The following is a 25,633-nucleotide window of genomic DNA, read 5'->3' as shown; positions in this document are numbered from 1 at the left end:
ATATGTCCCTGTACTCGCTCGATAGCCTCGAACGTTATATGGTACATGAATATGAAGTTTTCTTGAGTAAAGCATGAAGCCGAACAGAAAATGGGCAACGGTTTTCAACTTAAGACTTGAAGGCGCTAAAGTTCGCTCTTCGTGCACCACAGGCACGAGTCATCCTGGAGTATTCAGCTATGGTATTAACAACACATTCGCGCGTGTTGTCATCGTGACCATCACCGCGAAGCAACCGACTGGTGAGATCCAGGTGGCGCTACAGTCTGCGGCGCTCGAGCGAGGCCCGGTAGTGCCAATCGGCGATGACGAGGGCACGCCTCGCGACGTCAGACGGTCAGCGCGCATAATATCGCACAGCTGCTGCCGGTCGTCAGAGTGTTCGGCCGCCTCCTTGGGCCCGAGCTTTATGATCGTGGGGTGGGCGCTGTCGTACTCGGACCACCTAGCGGCCTCCACTGTGGGCGGTCTTCTGCAGAGAAGAGCGAAGAAAGATAAAAAAAATTCCACATAGTTCCCCCCGACGATGCCCAAGTGGCTCATACATGTCTGGTCAACATTAAAGGCTATCTAAAACGGACAAACGGGCAAATTGGCAATTACGATAGCGACATGGCATAGCAGACATACTATAGAAAGAAAAGAAAAGGCAAACAAGGAAGGAACCTCTGTATGGCGATTAAGCAAGCAGCTGCTCATTGAAGAGAAATCAGAAACTCAAAACACGCGAATGCAAAAAGCATCAACATATCTGCGGTGGTAAACCTGTTGCAAATACTGAGCATATTTTTTAAGAAAGTTGTATTATCCACTCAGATGCCGGGCAGGTGCAGTCGCTATTCTCCGGATTTAAGAGGCAATAAGTTAATGTGGACGCACCCACGGGAGGCGTTAATAAAAAAAGATAAGGTTGGCGACGCTCATGACAATGGGCTAAAAATATAGAAATACGAAGTATTCATTATCAATAAAGAAACTCGTTTGCATCTCTGTAATCAAAATTAGTACAGTGTTGAAGGCAATAGAAAATGAATTTAAAAAAAAGGGGGAAATTCTGGGTTACACCTTTTAGTTTGTCAGATTGGTTAGAGAAATATGGAGCAACAATATCGAACATCGCCGTACTCCCCCTATCATGTTTCAAGGGGGATGCTCCTAACGTTCATCCGTACATCTGGAATTTGGGAAAAAAGACTATAGATATAGGTGCACATGAAAGTGACATCAGTGGGCCCAACCTAATGTTGCATTTGGCAGCACTGGGCGAATATTATAATTATATTCTCGGGTAAACGCTCGAACGATCCGTAAAGGCCCGAATTTTGTGTCTGGACTGCGGTAAAAACTATCAAAATTGTGAATTATTAACACAAGTATTAATGAGGATATATAAACGAGAACCGCGAAGAGATCCACGCTTCACAAAACGCGAACATCTGGAGGAGAACAGTGAAGCGATATTTTCGAAATGCTCTAGCTCGCAAGAAGGGTTAACGATAAGGGGAGAGACGCACAATCTGGATGAAACGCTTCGTCCAGGTTCTGTGTCCTTCCCCAAGAAGTCATATGTTTCTTTTTCTGAGCCATAACGATTTTCGAGTATACAAAACCCGTGCTAGACCTTGATTATTCCACTGCAGGAGCGCATGCGTGTTGACCCAAAGTGAAGTTTTTGAGGAAACTCATTTTTACCCAGCGCATGTTCTGTGCTGTCGCGCAGGACCGGGGTAACGGCATGCGGTAACTGAAGTAGGACACATAGTTATTACTGGCTTAATCGACGTGTTGTGCAACAATGTAATTAATGCAAGATGCACTTGTGGTAGTGGCTTGAAGTGGATTCTTAACAACTGGTTTGGTTTATGCGGTTTAACGTCCCAGAGCGACACAAGCTATGTGAGAGGCCGCAGTGGAGGACTTCGGAAATTTCGACCACTTGGATTTCTTTAACGTACACTGTCATCGCACAGCACACGGGCGCCTTGCTTTTCGCCTCTATCGAAAAGCGGCCGCCGAGGCCGGGATTCGATCCCGCGTCCTTGGGAACAGTATAGTCGAGCGCCGTAACCACTGCGCCACCCCGGCGGGGTTGGATGAGATGTATCGGATGGCGAGGGTTATGGCTGTCTCTTCCGCCGTTCTGATCGAGGTCGTGAGGATGGAGCCTGTTACTTGTACCTGACGTTAAAGTCGCCGCAGATGAGGCGAACGTCGGGTACCCGCGCAATGCATTGGCCACGGACAAGTGGCACCATCTGGCGCCACCACAGCAATTTTTGTTCTAACGGTTCTGGGGCGCACGCTTTAGAAACCCTCTCCAAATAACGATCTTTTGTCTTTGCAACGTCATTATTGGTGGTAGCAACTAAAGAACTGCTTGAAGTTAGTACTGCTTCACTTGATATTTTTGAAGTAATGGAACAACACACGATAATTTATGTAACACCTCTGAGCCTCGCTAGGGCGCCAATGGATGTCCTGTACCCTTGGAGAACGGAACCGTAACGGACAATGGGAGCTGAAAATGCGGCCGTTAAAAGCATTCCTGTATTAATACCGGATAGCCCTACTCCTAACTCTTTTTGGTGTTCTGTAATTTAAGCAAAAATAATCAGCACAATATTGGCACGAAATTTCGCACACATGCACACTCGCCGGTATACCCTGTGCGTGCGAACGTGGCCCACACGTGTATCATGGTCCTCGCCCATTGCTTGTCGCGGTCGTTGGAGGACACCCTGGGCCTGAACGGTATGCCGAACACCAGTTCCATGTCCTCGAAATGCACCGCCTCGGTCTCGTCAGGCCACTCCGAGTAGCTGGGCCGGTACCCCAGAACGTACATGTACACCCGATTCTGCCAGGCGTGCAGTTGCTCTGCGAGCTCGGTCATTGGGCACACCTCCTGCGCATGTGCAAATAGGCGAGGGCTTAAACGCCCTTGCTTATTCCAGTCTGCAGCTGACCATGCGTATGGCAATTTTAGAGGATTCACTACAACGGGAGCTTTACTGCAGACGGACACTTACTATCTGCATTCTAATCAACGTAATTATGCGCGGAAAGAATGCCCTCGTCCTTTGGTGATCTCGTGTACTGTGTGTGCAGTCAGTTCGGGGAACTGCGGAGTGTAGTGCGGGTGCATACGTAATGGCGCCACCACCCCGCGCAGAGGACTCTGGGTAGTATACCTCAGTCACCAGGTCATGAGTCCCAGAGTGGCCGCGATGTTGAATGTGCATTTGTGTGCTCGACCCGAGTCATATATCCGAGTTCTGATTCCATTGGCAAAGCGAAAGGTGAATAGAGATCTCTAACACGTGTCTAAAATGACTTTGTAGATGCATGTTTTCAAACATTGTCACCTTAGTTGGAATGGACCAATAGCAAACGCCTTTTCCACGATCGAGCCAATATCGATTAGTGCGGACGGTTTGTTCTTGTTCCCAGTGAAAAGCGCGCGCACAAAAAGAAAAAAGTTTAGACGAGAAAAGAAAACTACTCAAGCTCATCATCTTGACTGAAGTTTCTAAAGGGTGTTTAATTGGGCCAACCAAAGTGTTTGAGCTTAATGTTTTGGGCAATATGCTGCAGTGCTCTTCTTAAGTAACGATATATCTGTCTACGTGTGTAAATTTGCTTGCTTTGATCGAGGCCTGTTGAAAGCGCTATGAAGTGTTCTTCGACCCACTCAGCGTACACACTGTTTCTGCTGCGTTTTCAGTATGAACCAATGTACGTTTCGCTGCTCGAAAAGTAACTTTAAGTGCCTCATAGGAAAGTGAATTGTAAGTGCCCGTGGGAAAAACCCTGTAGCGCCTTTCCAGTGGGTAAGAAACGTCTTAACGTTGTGGAACACAGCACCGCCTTCGCGTTTATTGTCACCAAGGTGTGCATAGGCTATAAGAAACAGAGGGCCCAAGATAAATTCCGACCACGGGGTGTTTCTTAGCGTGCCTTGACATCATATAGATAGCACTCCGCTTCTATCCCGGGGCCGGGACCCGATCACGCGACCCTGGGCTCATGTAGCCGAGCGCCAAATCCACAGAGCCACCACGACACGTATCGTGCGGCCAAGAATCTGTACACGATACACCTACGCGCCTTGTAGGTTCCGTGGCAAGATGCCAACGGCCGGATGGTGGACGCGGCACAAATATTGGATTGCCATACCAAACGCAGGCGCTTCATATACGATGCAGCAAGATAGGGGGGTCTGCTTTATACTGGAGGCCTAATGTTCACATCAGTATACACGAGGTGAGTCTCTATGATTAAAGGCGTGCACAAGGTATACGCCGAACGACACTCTTCGTGCAGACCTTTCATGAGGCATAGCAAGAAGACTATCCCTCACCAGGACGTCGCCGACAGCTTCCTCGTAGGGTGCATCCGTGGACTGCGAGTCCAGCGTGACCCCCGTGGCTGTCTGCCAGCGGTCTAGCGCCTCCTGGCCCAGAAGCCGAGTGGCCAGTCGCCGGGAGTCGCTGGAGGTCGAGTGGTGCTGCGCCACGAACCACGGGTACGCGCCCTCGTTGCCTGCACGGCCCAGGAGGAACTCTAGGCCTTGCGGGTTATCTATCTGCAAGGCACATTGACAACAGCAAGAATTTTATGGCTGGTATGGCTTTAAATGGCTGGTGCTGTGTCTTGTTCGCCGAGCTACCGACATAATTCCTGAAGTTTTTATTCGTCAATGACAAATTAGAACCGAGACAAATGTCTTATTATATAATTGTAATCCCACGTTGTAAAAAAAAGCACGGATGATGACGTCTCAGCAGGAACTTCGGTATTCACACAATAAAAAACGCCATCACACTGGAAGACAGTCTGCACCAAGTTACCGCAGTCTACCTCTAAAAAGATGTGGGGGACTTTTGCTCGATCGGCACAAATACAACCTACTTCGTCAAGAGGTCTCCTCCCCTCAACGCGCCGCGGTGACTCAGTGGTTTTGGCGCTTGGCTGCTAAACCCAAGACCACGAGTTCAATCCCGATAGCGGCGGCCGCTTTTCGATTGAGGAAGAAAAGGCACCCGCGTGCTGTCAGTACATTTCAAAGAGCGCCAAGTGGGCGAACTTGCCGGAGTTCTCCCCTATGACGTGCCTGATAGCCTCAGTCGCATTTGGACATTAAAGCTACATAAACCAAACCCTTTTCACCTCAGTGGCACTTCCTCGCCTGTGTAGCCAGCGACGGAGGCGAATAAAGTGGTATATGATCTAATAGAACCTTGTTGCAGCGACCGAGCTTCTGTCGTCTGCTCCCCTCTGGGGGTTCTTCACTGACCCCCGCACGAATGCAGCAGCAGAGGTGGAGGACTCCGGTAGGCGGCCCTACCCGACTAACCACATGTGATAGCGCTTTCCTGTCACGTGAAACCACGCCAGTCGACGAATGCATGGGTACGCACGCATCCACTGGAATTTTCTTGGTGAGGCATTGTGACCACGCCTTGGGCTGACAATACGTTGGCGCCTCGATAGAGAAGAACCTGAGAGAGGTCATCTGGCTTGTGAAATACATTGTCCCGCTTTAATCGAGACTTTTTATACAGCATATATAGATTTTTTTGTAGTACACGTATCCAGGCGGTGCCTCAGGTGCCCCGCTGAAGCCCTTGAAGGTGAAAGCCAAATGGCAGAGCGCGAACACTCCCAGCTTTTTGTACTATCAAGCACTGCATGACCTGAAAAGAAAAGTGTGCTACGAGACTCATCAAGAACGGCAGAAAAGACCAATGGAGTCACATAAACATCCAGCCTTAATAGGAGAAATGAATGCATGCAGGAGCGGAAGAGACCGCACAAAAGAGAAAGAATGTTCAAACTATTTCGTTCAACGCGGAAACGTTACTGCGGCTGACTGTTTCGTTCCCTTGACTTATCTGTTTTAATTTTAATTAGCCAAGTGCTTCTTACTCTGCAGCGCGGCTCGATAAGCTCTTCTTGAGTTTCTTACTAAATTTGTTCTGTCAGAACAGCCGCGCCACACACACCTTTGAGCGCGAAGACCTCTCCAGCCCCTGCCGAGGTCGTGGTCGGAGCAGCGGCGCCCTGTTGAACATCGGTACGAAGTTGAGCGCCAGCTGATTGCGTGCTACTCCGTCCACGCTGGCCTTTTGCAGGCACTGCAGTGCCTGGTCCGACGCAAGGTCCGCTGGACAGCGGAGGCTAGAAGCCAGGAGGCGAGAGCCCTCGGTGCCCTGGCCTTCGTACCTGCATAACCGCCGCCACCGCATATGTGGTCTTGGAACAAAACTGGGAGGGCGGGGCCTCTAAGGGCTCTGCCGTTCGCGTTAACGGCTCCATTTCGCTACTCCTCTTGCGGAAGCTCTTTCGCCTGCACGCAGTTTGCACCTCGCTGCACCTCGCAGTTCGCAACTCGTTTGCACCGTGCACCTCGCTTAAACGCTAATCGCTTCATTTTTGCGTCTAGTATCCCACAGATAACTTTGGACATATACAGTCGCAAGCTAAGGCACTGTGCGGAAGGTAACCCATTATAAACCCCGCATGAATGTACCTGCGTGGCCTAGGGGTTGCGTATGTCTGAACTCAGAACTCAAGGCCCCTGGAGGAGTTCGATTCCCCTAACCCTCCAATCTGATAGGATAAGCCCATGCTGGCAGCTGCTGCCAAATCTTCCATATTATGTCGTCACGTGATGTCGCAAAACCCTACCACCAATCCGTCCCCGGCCATGTCAGCTAAGTACCGCATTCGCTTTCTCTCCGCCGCCGAGCCAAGCCACGCCTCTGATTGGTTCCCTGCGGTGACGTGGTCACGCACCGACATGAATGTTCCGTCAGCTTCCCTGGTGCCAGTGCTGCAGTAGAAAGATGGCTTGCGCGTTGTGCTCGAAAACGTGTCCTCTCGCTCTAAGCGTTTTGTAAAACTATGAAAAGGGGCTATAAATGCATAATATTCACGTCTGCTGCGCTTTAGGGTTCGCCAATCGCCAGGAATCCGGGCAGGCCTTTGTTAACATTCCAAGCGGTATGAATGGCAGCGAACGACCTACTGTTTTAGCTACAAAGAATAAAGCGGGATAAATTTTCACCTACGAGCAACACAACGTTCTGCGAGTCACGTGTTTGAATATACACTGTGCTTCATAGCGCTCTACATGCGAAGAAAAGAATTATTGTTACAAGGTCAAGGTGATATAAATTTAAGGGAGCTGTGTGTGCAGTAATCATTGAGCATAATGCGTGCCTCATCTCAGAATATAACATCCGATAGAGGCGTGTCTTGATGGGAAAGCGCACTTATAACAGGAAGAATGCCAATGCAATTTTTGAAGTAATATCGGACATTTCAACATATTGTGTTGTGCTTTCTCGTGGTTGAACTGCGGCGTCGGTTGCTGTTTTGTAAACTTTTGTTCTCTTTCGCAAGATTCTTCGTTTTCTCCATGCCCGATGCAGGTGAGCATTCGACGGATTTAATTCTCCGAATTAGAAGGAATTAAACACACTGTGTCTCACATTTTGAATAGTGACGCCCCGGAATGGTAATGACTCACGCGAATGTGAACGCTGATTTTTGTTTGCACCTCTTCTTCCGGAATTGATGAGCATTCTGGCCCTTGTTTATTTTTGTATCTCCTTCTTACCTTCTGCTCGCTGGCCGCGTGACGTTTTTCAGTTGGCTATTAAGTTCAGCACTTCATTCCATAATGCAGACCAAAATCTATTAGCAGGTTAGATATGAGCAGGGGACGAAACGATTTCTAAACCAGAAGTACCTTTTGCTGAGCTGTGTACTGCTTGCCCCCTTTTCTCAGATCGCGCATGGTCAGCATTCCAGGTCTTGTTTATTATTGTATCTATATTTTACCTGCTGCTCGCTGACCGCATGACATATGCTCTTTGAGTTGACTTGTATTTAGCGCACTTTATAGCTATTTTCATAATGTAAACAAAATCTAACTATCCAAATTGCCTAATTCCATGCTAAAGGGGCTCAGCGCCAAACAAAAGTGACTCTAAGAGCGTCGGAATGCAAGCAGCGGCAACAAAAATAATGTCAAATAAACTCGCGGAGTTTCGACAATGTTAATAGCATTTTTATTAGGCTAACGTACTTCTCCTTTACACACAATCATACACACAAAGCTTACGTGCTTGTAAGAGTGGCATTTGCTCGATATTCTCTTTAGCCTCTCTAAATTGCAATCGAGTAATTAAATGAAGGAAACAGGAGTTTAAGAAATATGGGGTATATCAGCGTTTACTATGATCTCATTAACTACGCTCATGAATTTTAATACCGCAATGTAATCTTGAAATGACACGCGAGCTTGACGATAGCAGAAAAAGCTTTTCTTTTTAAAACCCACAGCGCCAAACTCGATTAAGTGTAAGCTAAATCTTTGGTTCATGCATGATTGTCAACCCGGGATAATTTCCTTACCTGCTCAGATATTATTTTCAACCATAAAATGCATATACAATCGATGCATTTAGCTACTACCTTCGTTAAACTCTCGTTTCACAACCCATTTTATTCGCGCAGAAGGCGAATTCTGTCTTTTACTTCTTCCCTAACAATCTAAGCACGAGTTATTAAACCTGTGGCCCGAAAATTTGAAGAAATGCGCCCGTTCAGAGCACCCCTCAGATTCCGAAGCTGCGAGAAACATGGGCGCACGCCGGCTGAGCTGGAACAAACATGGCGGCCGCAGCGGCGCCATTCCGGCGGCAGCGGAACTTCCCCAGTTCCTGTGACTTATGTCAGCTAACGCTGCAGCTCCACTTTCCAAAGCGACTACCGTTATTTTTAGAGCAACTATACACCGACAACGCTGACGTCGAACTTTCTGGCGAACGGGGCATTTACCACCATCTCGTTAAAAGCGCATGCCTGAAAATTTTTAACAATATCAAAGGTCCCTGTCGTGCTCACTGTCTGTTTCCCCAACACCAGAAAAGCGACCCGTCGACCTTTCTGTACTACGGAGTGGGGACCGGGCGCCTCGAAGGCGGCGAAGAAGGGAGAGACGCTGCCTACCGATCTACACTGCCGCGGTCTTCATCTGAGAGCGGCAACGAAAGCATGCAACGGCCGCTGGCTTCCAGGAGCCATTCGAACCTCCTCGCAAAAGAGTTGAAAAAAGAAATACTAGAAAACAAGGAGCAGCCAAATAGCGGTGAGGAGGACTCTGGCAGAAAAGAAGGGTCGGAATTGGAGCACGATGCACGCAGAGACAACGGAACAGAAAGAAACGCCTGTGCCTATAGATGAGCGGCCGCACCATGATGCAGAACCGCAGTTAGTATATGGCTGGAAATAAATTATTTGCTTTTTTAGTAATGCGGTCCAGGGTAATCTTGAGAAGAGTAATTTTGAACAGAATAAAATAACTGCAGTTTAACTGCCCTATTCTCCGGATAATCCTCCACTGGCGTTGTAAGCGGAATATCACGGGCATGCTTCTGGCAGGTGGGAGAATGCGATGGGATTCAAACCCGGGACCCAGAGCCACACGTGCTAGCCTTATGCCAGGTAGGCACTTATACAGCTTGCTTAAAGTGGATTTTTGTCGGCTGGTCCTGCACACATGTGGTAGCTCAAGACTACATGCTAAAGATAATGGAGGCCCACATTAAGGAATTAAGCGAGTACAGGACATTGCATGCACGTCAACGACGATCCACTACAGGACCCGCAGACTTCAGCCTTTAACACTGTTGCGTCATACCCTTAAAGATGGAGCTTAGGTGTCCCTCAAGTTTTTTATGCGTGCTGCGGAGCGAAGTATCACCATCATCGCCAGTCAGGTTGCATCAGCAGCACGACGGTCTTCCCCATTGGCATCCAGTTAGGCTCGGCCTCCGTTAAACGATTCTGTATACCTTAATCACACGTCAATTTCTTAATCTGAATATCTCCCAGCTTGAAACCCGCCAATAACATAGCTCTCGCTCTTTGTTAAATAAAGTCGAGCACACGGTCTCCGAGCCTGTTGCAGGGAGCGACCACACAAAACGAAGTGCACTGCGCTTGCCTGTGGAAGGGTCCTCCGCTGTGCAGGATGAAACGAGTCGTATTGCGCGTCCAGAAGGCGAGATCCCCGCTGAAGAGGTGGAAGCCGAGGGACGACGCCCCTGCATCGTGGCCAGCCAAGGCAACGAGTGAGGCGTTCCCGCCGAACGAGCCGATGTTGGCCAGAGTCCACTCGAGCGCTAGCCGCTGGTCGTGCAGGCCAGCGTTCCCCCGGAGTCTGTTGTCCCAAGGACCGCTGAGAAAGCCCAGCGCCCCGACGCGATAGTTCGGCACCACCACGACGAGGTCGCCGATAGCGGACAGGTACCGGCCGTCGTAGAGCTGCATCGCGGAGATAGTTTATCAGATGGGATGTAATCTTTGTCCTCCCTCGAGCGAAGATGGAAACGAAAACGGTAAATATTACGCCTTTAACTGTAATAATTCGATGGCAACGATCGAATTTTAATGGCAAAAGACCTGCTTGGCTATTGACTAAAGCGCTTTTTATCGGCGGGAAGTATAGAGTAAAATGTATATATGAAGTTCTTCATCCAAAGAAATCCGAGAGGTCAGAAGAAAGCTCCCATACATAACGGCAATTCGACCACTTTTTAGCATTGTTACCGCAGCATCAAACAAGTGGCCCTGCAGTGGCCTATTACGAAACGAGGTGGCAAAACAGCACATTCGCGCCAAGTATGCACTGTTTTCATCCCAAGTTACCATTTATTTATTTATTTATTTATTTATTTATTTATTTATTTATTTATTTATTTATTTATTTATTTATTTATTTATGTATTTATTTATTTATTTATTTATTTATTTATTTATTTATTTATTTATTTATTTATTTATTTGTGCATGCTGCAGCTCCATCTGGAGCTATAGCAGGAGGGGCGGGGGAGTGCATATTTTAAGACATGACAAAAAGATATATTTCGTTCCAGAGCGCTTCACAGTTGTTTGTTCGAAATTGTGATAGTGCTAAAGAGGTGGCCGAGTGCTTGTGGCGGTCCTTAGGAGCCGTACAGCATACCTGGACACACAGAACGGACGCCCAATGGCCCTCGCTGTCGTATTTCTGCGCTCATGCCGCACGCTCAAGAAAAAATTATTCAATGAAGTCAATGCTTCTAAGGCACATTAGTGATTCTAAATCGGTACCGCATGGTCAGCAGATATTATTTATTAGCCCTTTACACAGCGGCCCAGAGCGGAAAACTCTTTCATAAGCATACAGTTACGACGTCCAGACGTGCCTCGAAGCTGTTGCCGCCGTTCTGAAATGCCGCCCCGTAGAGGAAAAATAGCACTGTCCGCTGCTCGCAGGTGCCGAGCTTCGTGTCCGGGGTGCAGTTCCAAGGAGGCGCCCAGATGTTCAAGTGCAGGCAGTCTTCGCTGGCGTTTACGGGACTGACGCGCTCGCGGCCCAGATAGAAGTCCTGCTGCGGGCACGGGGGACGTTTGTCCCAACTGTCTAGGGCACCCTCGTCCTTGTCATCCTGCGGGACGCCACAGGATGCACCGCTATGATGTGGGGCACGAGTTTGTCGGTTCGGTATCGGCCGTGGCGGCAGCATTTTGATGGGGGCGAAAAGCAAAAATACGAGCCAAAATTGCAGTTCCCGTCGACGAACGCGGGTGGTCGAAATCGATCCACCTTTATAAAAATGGTCCATATATTTCATTTAGAATACATTGCCGTCCTTCTTACTATGTATTGTCTATTGTATATAGTCAGTCTATAGACAAAAGTCTACGAATAGTGTACGACCGTAAATCTATAGATCTTTATCAACGGACTGCATTAAAGAAAAAGACATACTGTAAGGGCGGAGCCGTCCTTTATATAGAATCTCTCATGGATAGTGTTCTAGATTGTCATTCTTAAAACTGTTAGCTATGACATTTCCCATGCATGGAACCGGACTTGAAAACCCAGCATTTATCATCAGTATTCGGGACGCATCTGGCCGTGAACATACGAATGCGCGATTCCCAGCGACACGGTCCGCACAAAATATGAGGTAAACGTAGAACAAGTGCATGGTACTCCTTCAGACTGTCCACCGTAACTCAGCGAAGACTGAATATATAAAGGAATCGTATATGCTTCTTCTGAGACCGCGTCGGTAACATAGCCCTTTTCAAAAGTACCTTTCACGTAGTCCGGCTGCAGTTTAAGAGCCTGGTTTTCTGCCACACGGGCCCATACGCTATCACGCAAAACATGCCTAATGAAAAATTTGTATGAGGCAATAACCTCACATTTTCTCACACAATCTCACTCAATTCACATGAGAAATCGCACACAAGTCGCATATAATTGCATAAGGTCTCATATTTTCTTGTACATAAATTATGTAAGATATTTTATGATAATAATGTGCACCGTATGAGAGTTTATGCGATTAGATGAGATTTTATGAGGTTATTGCCCCGTAGAACGTTTGATTTTTCAGTAGGGATATATAATGCGACCAATATAAGCCTGTAAGTTCTAAATAATGAATCAAACTAGGGGCTTTATCTGCGGGCAGCTGCTGGATATTTTAGGGTACTTCGATGGATGCGCCTCTAAGGGATTATATACCACACAGGAGGGTCCCCTATCAGACGGGTAGCTAGCTATGGTACGTGCCCCACCGTAAGGTTTATTTTGTTCACGATAATAGTGCTTCGATAAGGACGGAGCAGTTTGTTTGAATGTGGCATGATGCATGATAGTCCGCTAACCTCCGAGCTTTGCATCACTTATGATGTCGGGTTCGACTTATCCAAAATCGCACTGCCCTATTTATCTGCCATGATTATTCCTCCTGTACTAGTGTCACAGCGACAATCTTCCCGACCTAAAAACAGGACGCACAATAGCTATAGACTCACCCTTTATCGTAAGTTTATCGTCATGCTCCGAGTACCGACAACATCGTCACTCATCCCGTACCGGTCACTCCAAATCGGCATGCCCTCCACATGCGGGCACATCGTCGCATCTTCATTCGTTTCTTTTTTTTTTTTTCGCTTACAACGAAGGGCTGGAATGATCTGCCTGAAGTTGTGCACCATCCCAGTTCGATAAATATCAGGACTGCCAGTAAAAGCCTTCTTCCGTGAACCCGCCCACCTCTTACGTAAAACGGCCTACACAGGAGATTTGTTGTATAAACACCTAAATTAAAACCGCGGGGATATTTGCAACAGCTAATTGGCGAATCAAGCACCTCTGCCGTACCCCCAGCGGCCGGTCCGGAGGCAATGGAGGTGCGAAGCGCAGAGGCCCTAGGGGAGCCTTGGCGAACGGGACGCCCAGGAAAGCAAACACGGGCCACTCGCGGCCCTGGTCGCGCACCACGATCCGCTGTCCGCGCACGGCGCCGAATCGGCCCCGGGCCACGGGCCGGTCCAACTCCCGCAGGTACTCGTACACGGCCACGATGACTGTGACTAGGGCCAGCGAGAGAGCGAACACGAACCCCGTCACCAGTAGTGAGCTGCGAATGCACCTGCACGCGGTGGCGCACTTCATTCCTCACGGTTCTACACGGCGCTTCGGTGGACCAGCGCCAAGGCACACTAAACGATTCTCAGTAAGGGTAGGGGAAAAGGTTATGAAGAAATGTAAGGCGCGGTAATTGTCTTTGTTTTCTTGTCCTTATGTGTTTTGCAAATAAAGTAACGAGTAACCAATAAAAAAGCCTACTGATTGGTCGATCGATCGATTGATTGATTGACTGATTGATTGACGGCTTTAACCAAGCCTTACGAATGTGCCTTCATGGCCTAAGGGTAGCGCGATTAACTCGCAACACAAGGATAAATGCTTCGAATTTCATCTCATCCTAAATTTTCTTATTACATATCCTGCAGAAGCTTATCACTAATACTGTGTCTGATTGTACTAACTACCTGCCAAGAGCCGATATGGTAGTTCTCGTTCCCACTGGATAACAGATATTCCTTTATGCTCCCTGCAGAAAAAAATGACAACCTTAATAAAGATATAAACACCTTTTAATGCTTCACTAAAAGACCGATATGACACGTACTCTATAGCCTGATTAAACCTGTGTTAAAAGCGACAAAGCGTCAGTTATACCAAAGCAAATTCTAATTTGTGGCAAATGTACCTAGTGCAAATATAAATTAGTAAATGGGATCATAACCCCCTTCTCGAAGTCAATATTGTTTAACAACGTTATTATCTCTGATCTGGTTAATATTTCTAGTGCACTGAGCAACTGATTCTGCCACGAGACCACACAGAGCGCTTAGCCAGGTCAGTTGGCTTCTCCGCTACGCACGCAACATTCAGTTTTCCTAGAGCCCACCAGCACTGAATAAATTACATCTGCCACAAACAACCCAAAAACTACCGGCGTTGGTTTAGAGAAAATTAATTTCTTGCTTATTAAGGTTGCGAATAGCAATCTACAGTCGATCCCGGACTCGAATGGGATCGCGAAATAGTTCGATATATCGGTAATTCGATATACAAAACCTGCCACCAGATGAGTCCCTCGGCAACCCAGAAGCGTGAGTACGGTGCACCCGCGATAGCGGCGCGCTTCCTCACCGCCACTCTCCCCACCCGAACACCCTATTCAATTAATATGGGTGCCCACTCACACGGGTCACCCAGGCAACGAAGCAGCTCTCTTTTGCTCGAGAATACGTCAGCCGAGCACGGACTACCACTGCCTGGGGAGATGCTCGCGAGCGCATGGTATCCTATCACGAAATCTCTCTCCATTACCGTGATCAGCGAACCATCTACCCTCCTCCTCATAAATCTATGACTAAGCTACAACAGGTGGCGTGGCGCCAGCTTCAGTCCCGTACATTCCCATCCCCTGCTTTCTTAGCTTTGATCCATCCAGGACTGTTCTCGCTGCAGTGCACGCTGTGTGGGGCACCTAAAGCTGATTTTGAGCATATTATGATCAAATGCTCGGAATTCCACCCTCCAGCCACTTAGCAATTCTCCGACCTCGAGCGATGGGAGGCTGCGGTGTCCAGCTCTGACCCGGCCGTTCAAAGGCGGCTGACGGACTGGGCTTTGGGTGTCGCTGGGAAGCACCAGCTTCCGGCCACAACACGCAACCAAGAGCCGACCCGTCATTATGATGTAATTACTTAAGGCGCTCAACATTGTATAAAGTTTTTCACCACCACCCCCACCGCCACTCACTACGGATGCGACGACACAGGAGGGGCGCACGCTCGGCACGCACCCTCGCCCCCAGTTCAACAAAGAGTACAGTTTCACGTGCATCTCTTTTCCGCGTTCTTATTGGCCATTTTAGTATTCCATTGTCACTTGTTTTGTTTAATGCAGGAAAGCTCAGAAATGTTAAGGGAAAAAAATTTCTCGCCGGGGTGGTGTAGTGGTAAGACGCCCGACAACTGTCCGGAGTTCCCGGGCTCGAACCCTACCATGGCGGCTGCGTTTCGATGGAGGCGAAACGAAGTGGCGTCCGTGTGCTGTGCGATGTCAGCGCACGTTAAAGATCCCCAGGTGGTCGAAATTACTCCGTAGCCCTCCACTACGGCTCCCCTTTCTCTATTTCCACTTTCACTCCCACCTTCATCTCTTCCCTTACGGCGCGGTTCGGGTGTCCACATAGCAAGTGCGACAAATACTGGAGAGGGTAGGACAAAAAATTAGAGAGGGTAGGACGATACCATTGGAGAGGGTAGGCCGAAAAATCTTCTTGCCTTCAGCAAGTATAGAAACCTGGGAATGCAATACGAGCCACATAATATCGCTCAGAAGTAGACCCCGTGGGCTGTAAACTTTTGATAAAGGCTGTACATGCCACATGTACGTAATTAAGAGATTAGATAGCCGGCGGTCGCTCAAGACACTCAGTGATGGTTTCTTAATGAGAGGGTGGGGTGTATTTGATGGGTAACACTCGTAAATGGCGGTCTCATTTGCGCAAATTTCTTGCGTACAGACAGATGACTTTTTTTCTCTTGGAGTTTTCCCCTAGTAAACGTCTCGGTGAGCAGTCCCGTCCACCGTGACATCCAGTTTACAATTCCGCTTCGACTCTAGAACCGCGGGAACCGAAACCTGCGGCAGCAGGGAGTCAGCAGGGGAGACATATACCAAGAAAAATTTGGCGAACTAGTGGCTGAGTCTGGTTCTAAAAATAGCGCTTTCAGCGGGACAATGCTTTTCTGCCACAGGTGACTCAAATCACCAGTTGACTATATCGACGATGATGATTTAATGTTACGAATATTCCTTCACGCTTACCACCTCCTGGATGCAGGGGACATTGCATCGGCCGCCGATCCAGCGGTCTTTTCTTCGTGCTTGTTACCTTCGGGCAGGGGCTGTTGGGGGCCCGTGACAGGCGGCCTTTGCTTGCCATCCGCCTCTGCTCCGAGCTTGACGTCGTCCCTGAAGCCACCGGTCATTGCCCTGCTCTCGTCGTCGGTGGTGACGCTGGATCGCGAGTGCTGTGGCACAAAGTCCGCCTCCTGGCCCACTGGTGTTCCATCTCCGTCTCTGGCCCGATGTCCATGTCTTAAAGATTCGTCACTGAGGAATAACGCAAGGTTTCCAGGCATCCGTACAAGAAAAACGGTTATGCTATCGGGATTTGCAACTTGTTCTACTAAACAGGGGCAGTTTGAGTCGCTGCGCAGGCCTAAAAATAGAGCTTTCACAGGCATGCAGAGTGTTACGCATAAGTAGACAGCCCACGCGATTTGACAAAACTGGTTTGATTTGTAGGACGTCCCAAGGCGGCTCAGGCTATGAAAGACGCCGCTGGTTTTCCCCGTATGGGGCTGGGACAGGTAGGTAGGTAACCGCCGCTTGCGGCGGCTAGCCTGTACAAATTTTAATCTGTTGCAGGCCGTCATTGCACCCGCCATCATTCCGGTGGTGGAAGACGGCTGTTGTTGCGGCGCGCGTCTTTCTCTCCCTCTTCCTTTTCATTCTTCTGCGCCTTTCCCTTCCTATAAATAATTCAGTTTTTTTTTTCTCTTCTGTCTGCACGAGGCAGCGGAGGTGGCTCAGCTACAGAGCCAGTAGCAGGCCCGTGCATTTTCTTTTCCTTCTTCCTACAGCCACAACAACAACAACAACGCCGTAGTAAGGGCTGTTCCTGGCCCTATGGGGCTGGGACAGTAGGTAAACGCCGCTTACGACGGGGGCTGGCCAGCCACCAAGTTTGTCTGTTGTGGGCTGTCATTGCACCCGCCACCGCTTAGGTGGTGGACGACGGCTGTTGCGGCGCGCGTCTTTCTCTCTCTCTTCTTTTCCTTTCTTTCCTTCTCTACTTTCTCTCTTCTGTCCGCACGAGGCAGCGGAGTGAAAGTGGAAAGAGAGAAAGAGGAGCCATCCCATAAATCAATCAGGCAGCGGAGGTGGCTCAGCTACAAGCAGTCCCGTGCATTTTCTTTTCCTTCTTCCTACAGCCACAACAACAAAGTGAAGGGCTCCAGACATTTCGACCACCTGGGGTTCTTTAACGTGCAACTGACATCGCACATCGCACGGGAACCTAGCTTTTCGCCTCCATCAACAAGCGGCCGTCGAGGCTGGGATTTGATACAGCGTCCTTGAACACAGTAGTTGAGAGCCGTACCCACTGCACCATCACGGCGGGGCAATTTGACGAAACTGCATGCGTTTCCTGACGGCGCAACGGCTATTTTCGTGATTTGCATATGGTAACCCCAATAGCCCTGTTTACATGGACCCGCCAGCGGAGGGTCGAGTTGGGGAGTTGAGTTACTCCTCAGCCCTCCACTACGGCACCTTTCTTTCTGCTTTCACTCCTACTTTCCTCCCTTATGGCACGGTCAGGTGTCCACCGAACAAGTGTGACAGATACAGCATCTTTCGTGTGAACCAAGAAGGTGGGAAAATTATGTTAAAAAAACAGCAAATTGAAAAGACGATGTTGGAGGGCCTATCGCTGACACTCGCAGCTTTTACTCTATCACTAGGTTGAAACTATATTTAAACTAGAAACATTTTGCGTCTTTCCTGCATGCAGTCTCAAGAACAATATGCTTTACCGTATGACTATGTTAATGAGTATTCTTTAATACATTAGCTGAACCCATCGACCAGCATGAGACAAGCAGAGCCCGGAAAATGTCGCTTCAGCTCCATCGCTTACACACTCTTCCTCCTTGGTCGTACTGTCAACGCACAGACAATCACTCCATTGCTTCGCCGCCGATATCAGCCGCGCATTTGCCTCCAGGGTGCATAATATACACCGATGCATCACTCACAGCTCTGCAGGGAGTTACCGCTGTGTACAGTCCCTCCCATCCTCATCTTAACTCTCGCGCAACGTATGGCGTGGATACATGCACCCCCTTGCATTGGAGCTTCAGGCGATACACAAAGCAATTAGTTTCCTCCCACTCGAACCCACATATGATACTGCTCATATTTACACTTACAAGTTGGAACGTCACTTGCACTCAAGTATGAAAGAGCACTGAACAAGAGTAGAGGGGGGGGGGGGGGGGGGGCACAGTTCGCAAGTCGATTCAACGTTTCGGCCACTTGTTGTGCCCGGCCAAAGCCACCCAGAAATTCAGCCGGACGCCAAACTTCTCCGGCGATTGCCTCCTTCAAAAAATCCGTATATTTCTCTGCACAGCATCAGTGCACTGGAGGCGAGCCGTGCCAAAGGGAGGGAAGCGACGTGTTTCAACATGAGCTGAGCATCCAGACAGCACGGCGCCGTGGCCCAGGCGATGGACCCCTTCTCGCCCCGCGGCATATTTGAAGCAAGAGCGCAGCAAGCTCTCCCATTGGCCCTGCGAAAGTGCTGCCGTCGGATTGGATTATTTGAGCGTCAACGGTTTCTCGGTTACGGAGACTCAAGTGCTTCCCTTCGAGACTCCGAGTGTGAGTTCGTCACTAGTGTCCATCGGGAGCAGTGCGCCCCCTGAGAGAACGGACACGGCGGAATCTCCCCGGCCGTCGCTGCGCGAGAACAGTCGCGTATGGCTATGTTAGCTTTCGGCCCCAGAGCCGAACTCATTGTGTAAATAGGCTGCACGTGGACTCCGTCCCGCATGTATGCCTGTGGCCGAGCCCCCAGCCCAGCCTGTCCCTCTTGCGGCAATACTGGCACACTGGGACACTTTCTCCTCGTGTGTCCAGCCTCCGCTGGACATCGCCAGAAACTTCTGAATGGCTATCGGAATCTTGGTCTCCCTGCTGATACGGAAGGGCAATTGCTCTTCCCAGCTCGGAACCAACTTTCTGCTCACCGGCTCCTCCTGATTTATCGAGTCTGGCCTCAGCTCTGTTCTGTAGGCCTGCATGGGCCTATAGTGCTTCGTGCGGAAATGGCGGCGACATATGCGGCGTCAGCAACCTTCCCCTCCCCAACCTTCCCCTAATCCCAACTTCCCCTTCCCCCTGGTCACCAAGAGTGATGCCACAAAGATGGCTAACATAAGACGTGACCAGTACCCCTCCCAAAAAAAAATAAATCATAGTCACCACCACCAATGCCTGTAAATAGTGTATAAAGCTTGTTCGTCATCTCACCAGCGCCGACTCGGATCCATCGCTACCGCCCAGGGAGCTAACAACCCTCGTTGTTGTTGTTGAAAACTTTTATTGTCCAACAGGGAAGGACCACACCGCCTGGGCCGCTCTGTCTCACCCCCCTTTAAGGGGGAGGGGACTTAGCGGCCCAGCCGCACGGGATGGTCGCATTAGGTGCTGGCCGGTTTGGTTTCGCCGAGTGGTTTGGGCGCCCGTCTCGACTGCGGGAGGTGGTCAGTTCGAAACCCACCGCCGGACACCCACCGGTAAAATGGGTACAAGCGTCCCCCGGCCCGGCGCCCGGCTCTCTCAGGGGTGTGCGTTTGGAAGAGGCTCTGCTAACCCTGCTAAGCCCCTTGGAGGGCTTAAAGTTTCGAACAACTAATGACCTGCAAAGGTCGGGTTCTCACAGGTCGGGTTTCCATCATGGCTGTAGCATGGCTGGGCTAAAAGAAAACTGGGTGTGGGCAGCAGTCACAGCCCTCGTTCACGAAACGGGTGACGAGCGCTACGCAACCAACTCCTTGGCACAACCCTGTTGGCGGTGGGCTATGTGATAACCCCACCGGCACAACATTGTCGAGTTTCGACAAGTCTACTTGTAGAAACATTGGCTCGACCGCTCCTCCCGCTCTACCCTTGTTCAGTGCTCTTTCATGCCGTGTAGCCGTCTTCTTCCTCTCGTTCTACTTGTAGTCAAGGAAACCCACACAGAGAGAAGAGGTAGCGTAGAAGAAACTGCTAATTGTAGTCTTTCCAAAACCACACCTTTTAAGCAAGTGGCACCGCGAGGTGTTTAGCCCTTGATGCAAAAAATGCATTGGAATCGCGGACTTTGTCCCCATGGTGTGGACTTGCCCTAGCTTTGGAGAACCGAAAATAAGAGATTCCTGGGGGGTACTGCTGCCAAACCAGGAAGAACAATTAAGGCCAGCGAAAGTCATCGGTCTGGCTAAGGCTGCCGTCAAAATCAGGAGATCGCAGACGACGGCTGGGGGAGGGGAACGATCGGAAGTTAGTCTTACATGACTCCCTGTAATGAAATCTCGCGGCTCAGAGCGCTACGTTTCCTTTGCCGAACTCGGGGAATTCGAGGCTCTGCTAGAAGCCAGGTAAGAGGCTCACGCAAGAGTCAAGCACGCACGCACGCACGCACAAACACACACACACACACACACACACACACACACACACACACACACACACACACACACACACACACACACACACACACACACACACACACACACACACACACACACACACACACACACACAAACACACACACAAACACACACCACACACACACACACACACACACACACACACACACACACACACACACACACACACACACACACACACACACACACGCGCGCGCACGCACGCACGCGCGCGCACACAGAAAACAGGAGAGGATAATAGATGCAGTACCCAACTAACCCAATAACAGCCTAAGGCAGAACTGAGTGGCCATGTATATCCGCTCATCGTGCCCGCCATTTGCAAAACTTATTTCGGGTAGATGCAACGATCACCAATAGAGGAAAAGAGGAGTTGCTCGCGTTACCTTAGTGCGTCGCCCCACCTACCGTCGGAGGGGCTCGTGTAAGTTTCTCTTCCATAGATGCCCTCGGTCGCCACACCGGGGGCACACAGCCCCAAGTGACTGCTTCCCTCTGTCCTTGTTCGAAGACCAGGATCCCAGGTATCCGATATTTGACCGCCTACGCCACCAGGGACAGGCCACGGGCCTGTAAAAAGGAGTTAACTAGTCTTACGCTGCTGCCCGGCTTAGAGCTGCACGGAATACAGCGCACCCAGAGCGGAAATGCATTTGCCCGGCTTAGAGCTGCACGGAATACAGCACACCCAGACCGGAAATGCATTGGCAATGCCTGCGCATAACCCGCCCGTCAAACAGCCCCAATAAAGACCTGATCTGGGCAGCGGAACTCATTTCGCCAAAGAGATAATTTGAACCCTTAGCAGTACACTGAATTCAGCGAGGGACGGAGGTCAGCTAGCCACAAGGTTTTGGCCGAATCACAGATAGATATGTCGAATGGAAATACAGAGGTCGGCAGGAAATTTGAGCATCTGGCCAGCTACTCTGCGCCAGGCAAGGAGAAAAGGAAAAGAAAGAGGGTCGTGATGAGTGGCGATGTACTGAGAAGAGGTATGACACAGATGCACAAGCACAGTGACTTTCTCACAAGCGCTCCCAGAGTCCAGTCCCGTGTCAAACAGCAAAAAGCCCGCAAGAAGCACGCATTGCCTGTAGAGCTTTCCACTGGTAAGAGCAAGTCAGCGGGCTACTTGGTTCTGCATTGTGAAGGAACAGTGCAATTGACGGGACACAAGGAAACGTTTGTCCTTCCTCGTTTTCTTGTGCCCCGTTAATTGCGCTGTTCCTTCACAACGCTTTCCACTTGCCCGGTCATGCGACCAGTAGTAAAACCTTCGAGAGAGGCCTATTGTCCAAATGTGTAAGGAGGTAGCTATAGCATTATCATTTCGCACTCATACACTGGGCACATCACTAATATATGCTCCGCAGTCTCTGCAATGCCACCAATGGTACACTGCGGCAAGTCCGCTTGTCCAATTGAATACAAGTAGTAGTTGCTCGTGAAAATCACGTTTAAACGCAGTCTAAATCAAGCATGCATGACTGCGCGGAATTCTCCTTGGAAAAGAAACTGACTGTGCGATCTAGTCTTCTGAAACGGATGTTTTGGGCATCTGCCTGGGCCAATTAAGCCGCCGTCGCACTCCTCATACAGTTCAAAAGAAGTGAGCCAGATCTTGGCACAGGGCCATAAAGGGGAACGCCATGAGAGGAGGTGTTCCAATAAACTTCGGCTATCATCGGCATCACATAATCAGGGGGCAGCTTACCATCATGTCCTGCAGGCTGTATGGCGTATCCGCTGAACTGACGTCCCTCTTCATGGCCCGCCGCGGAGCCAGCAATACCGTGGGCGACAAGGGGCGGCGATGGCCACGTGTCGCTGCATGCTGGTGGAGGTTGCGCGGCCGGATAGCTCTGGTAGGCACCTGGTGACCTCCGTGAGGTAGCAACGGCCACACGCGAAGCCGACGACTTGGGCGAAGTGCTATCGCACGGGACGAAAGCTGCTGGCGGCGACGTCCCGGTTGCACCAGCTTTGGTGTCCTCCTCTGGAAAGCGGAAAATTTACGTCACACGGGGGTGAAATGCCACACTGCGCCCTGCCTTAACCGGCGGCTGTATCCTATAGAATCGCCAGCAGCTGAACGAAATTGAGTGCGTGGTTAGTGTTGATAAGAGCAAAGTACAACACTGCTACGGTCTGTGGATGTAGCGTGTCTATACTGCGCTTGCGGGTGGTACCGACGCCGTTTGATATGCAATGACTACACACGATTAACGCGCTTCCCATTTACACATACGAACTTCGTTGCGAACAGTCGGTTAAGAACCATATGTTCCGTATTGGTACTGGCCGCACTTCAACCATTCAGCAAGCAAATTAACGTGACATCACCCGATTCTTACGACTGCCATATATAAAACCGGGAGGTACCGTTAGCGTTGTTGCTGTGTCATCGGGCGAAAACTGTATGGCTTACAGTGAAATAACTTCGAAAAGCTCCTCGCATTTAATGTTCCGCTTCTTTAAGGGCAGCTGATGCAGCGGAGCCATACTGTGTTGTCGAAGCTTGTGGAAGACACAGTCCCGACTCCATTTCGTTTCTGCCATCAACAATATATTGACCATGACAACTGCCCGATAAAAAATCCCCGAGTGATTTTTAATGGACCCTGCTCCGCCAGCTGCGACCACCACAGCCCGTAAACTTCCTAATCACATCCGTCTTCCTAAACTTCTGCCGCCCCTGCATGCTACACAGAGCAGCAGTTTGGTTTGTTGGTGATTCATCCTAAGTTAAAAGCGCAAAATGTAGACGGTAACACAAGACAAGCAGACACAACAGCGCTCGTTGTGTCTCGTTTAGTATCCTCATCTACGCCTTGCGCTGTTATCTTAGGAAGCCCTTGCTACCCTTGCCGTCCCTTGGAAACCACTCCGTCATTGTTAACGACCATCGGCTATGCTCATTTCGCATTACATGATCTAACCAAGCCAATTTCTTCGTGCTAATTTTGACGGGTCGCTAACCAGTTTGTTCCTTGACCCACACTACTGTGTTGCTTCGCGGTACACCTATCATTTTCATTGCCATAGCTCACTGCAAAGTCCTCAATTCCACTTGCACACTGTAGACCTAACTAAGGAGGCCCTATATTTGGGCCTAATACACGCGTAATTGCTCTGGCATTACAAAAGTGACGCATTCTATGACGTGAGTGAACGCAAGACCGTACAGACTCGCATCCTGCGCACCCACCTTCTTCGATGGCTGCAGTGAGCGCAATGACGGCCGCGTACATGTCGGCTTCGGCGACTGCGGCTTGGCCCAGGCTCTCACTCGCCTTTTGGGGAGACATTGTGGTGAGTGCCGTCGAGTACGAGCTGGTGCTCCCCCGAACGTCAGCTCTGCTGTTCTTCTTCATGGTGGCAGACGCCTCTCGAGTGAAGCGCGATGCGCGCCGTCTTCTTCTTTATCTGGAGGCACGTGCCTGCAGAGGGGGCTCCGATCGATGAGGACGATGCCGTTTGGGCTGCGCTCATCCCTCGGACATGACATGACCGAATCGGTAGGCTCTGCCAACTGGGGGTTTCGCCATTGAGATGGGAGGGTGAGATTGCAGTGCAGCCTTCCAGGACGCTTGGATGCCACGCAGGCACGTTCGTACGGCTTGGTAAATGCGATGATATGTAATGTTTTTCCTATAACGTGGAAGCTATGCTAATTATATGTGTGGGGGGATAATAGTGGCACAAATAAAAACTACTGATTTAGCTAGCAGCAAAGTGCATGGAGGCGAAAGAAGGTCAGCAATGGGAGTCAATTTTTGAGATCGCTGCGGCGTCTATTGAGGAGGTTCGACGATTACAAAAGTCAATCTATCAATGAGTCATTAGCTGCAGCTACTAGGCAGTTCACTAGCCAACCATTAGCCAGCTCTTGTACCAAAAATATGTACATAGATCAGGACCTGAGACCCGAGGATATCACTGTATCATAGCAGTACAACCGCTCAAATCTAAAGTTAGTCAAAATCAATGCACTCATCGAGCAACAATCATTTCGTGTTGAACATAATATACGCTCCGACGAGTGACAGTACGATCTAGTAACGTTGGACAGTACAGTAGAGAGGGGCGGGATGTCCCACCCCATGAATTTCCGAAGCAACAATTCCGACCACGCGACGTTCAGCAGAGCCAAGCGACATCTCAGCACACCATTCATACTGCAAATTCGCCCGTTTTTGATGATGCCCATAACTTTCGAACCTTCCCACATGGGGTCTAAAAAAACAACCCGACATCCTACCTAAGCGGATCGCTACAATGTGCAAGAGCATATATTTGAGACAAACGCAGGGTTAAATACCGAGCAAGGAAGAAGAACATCGTTTAATACGCACATTTCCACGAACGTTGAAAAGATATGGCGGCTGTCGATATAGAGGGATACGACGAACAGGAGAGTTATAGCACCACTGTTCAATCAATACGGCCAGTACCATTACTTATTGCTGTTCTTGCTTGTCCGTGCTGTCATTTACAGTACGGTTATAGTTATATCGTGGTTAGCGCCCTTATCAGAAGACGCTGCTGAACCTATCTTGAAACGATTTCGTGAATTCTCGCGGAAAACATCGTTGGCACTATAGGCTCACTATAAGCACATTTCAGCTGCGGATCCCCGGTGAGGAGAAAGAGCTATCCGTGCACAGGAAACCACCCCTGGCGGATAACGGTATACATCGGGCTGATGCAAAGGCACGCTACAATAAGACGTTGCAAGCGCGCGTGAGTCCCAGCATCACTATTGTCATCATCCAGCCTGAGTTCGTTGCAGTGCCAGCGAATTCTATCAGCTTATCGTTCAGTCTGACTCGGGGCTTTCTTTTCTCTTACTTGGAACTCCTCACTGGTGACGCTACAACCATTTTTCAGGACACATAAT

At 49.6% G+C, this 25,633-nt stretch overlaps 1 protein-coding gene across 1 annotated transcript; it reads right to left on the bottom strand.

Moving 5' to 3' along the window:
• Positions 1 to 26: 26 nt before the first annotated feature.
• Positions 27 to 24,107, bottom strand: LOC146182039 (acetylcholinesterase-like). Its single transcript, XM_084575886.1, has 11 exons — positions 23,942 to 24,107; positions 22,448 to 22,729; positions 21,135 to 21,273; positions 16,268 to 16,555; positions 13,238 to 13,508; positions 11,262 to 11,504; positions 10,019 to 10,338; positions 6,006 to 6,225; positions 4,361 to 4,585; positions 2,664 to 2,905; positions 27 to 472 (listed from the first exon to the last, which is right to left on the bottom strand). The coding sequence occupies exons 1-11, from the start codon at positions 24,105 to 24,107 to the stop codon at positions 178 to 180; spliced, it is 2,691 nt and encodes an 896-aa protein (XP_084432012.1). The 3' UTR covers positions 27 to 177.
• Positions 24,108 to 25,633: the final 1,526 nt, after the last annotated feature.

The sequence above is a fragment of the Amblyomma maculatum genome, chromosome 8 (assembly GCF_055883805.1).
Source record: "Amblyomma maculatum isolate TAMU_Amacu chromosome 8, ASM5588380v1, whole genome shotgun sequence".
Classification (NCBI taxonomy): Eukaryota; Metazoa; Arthropoda; class Arachnida; order Ixodida; family Ixodidae; genus Amblyomma; species Amblyomma maculatum.
This window is presented reverse-complemented; position numbering and strand designations above follow the sequence as displayed.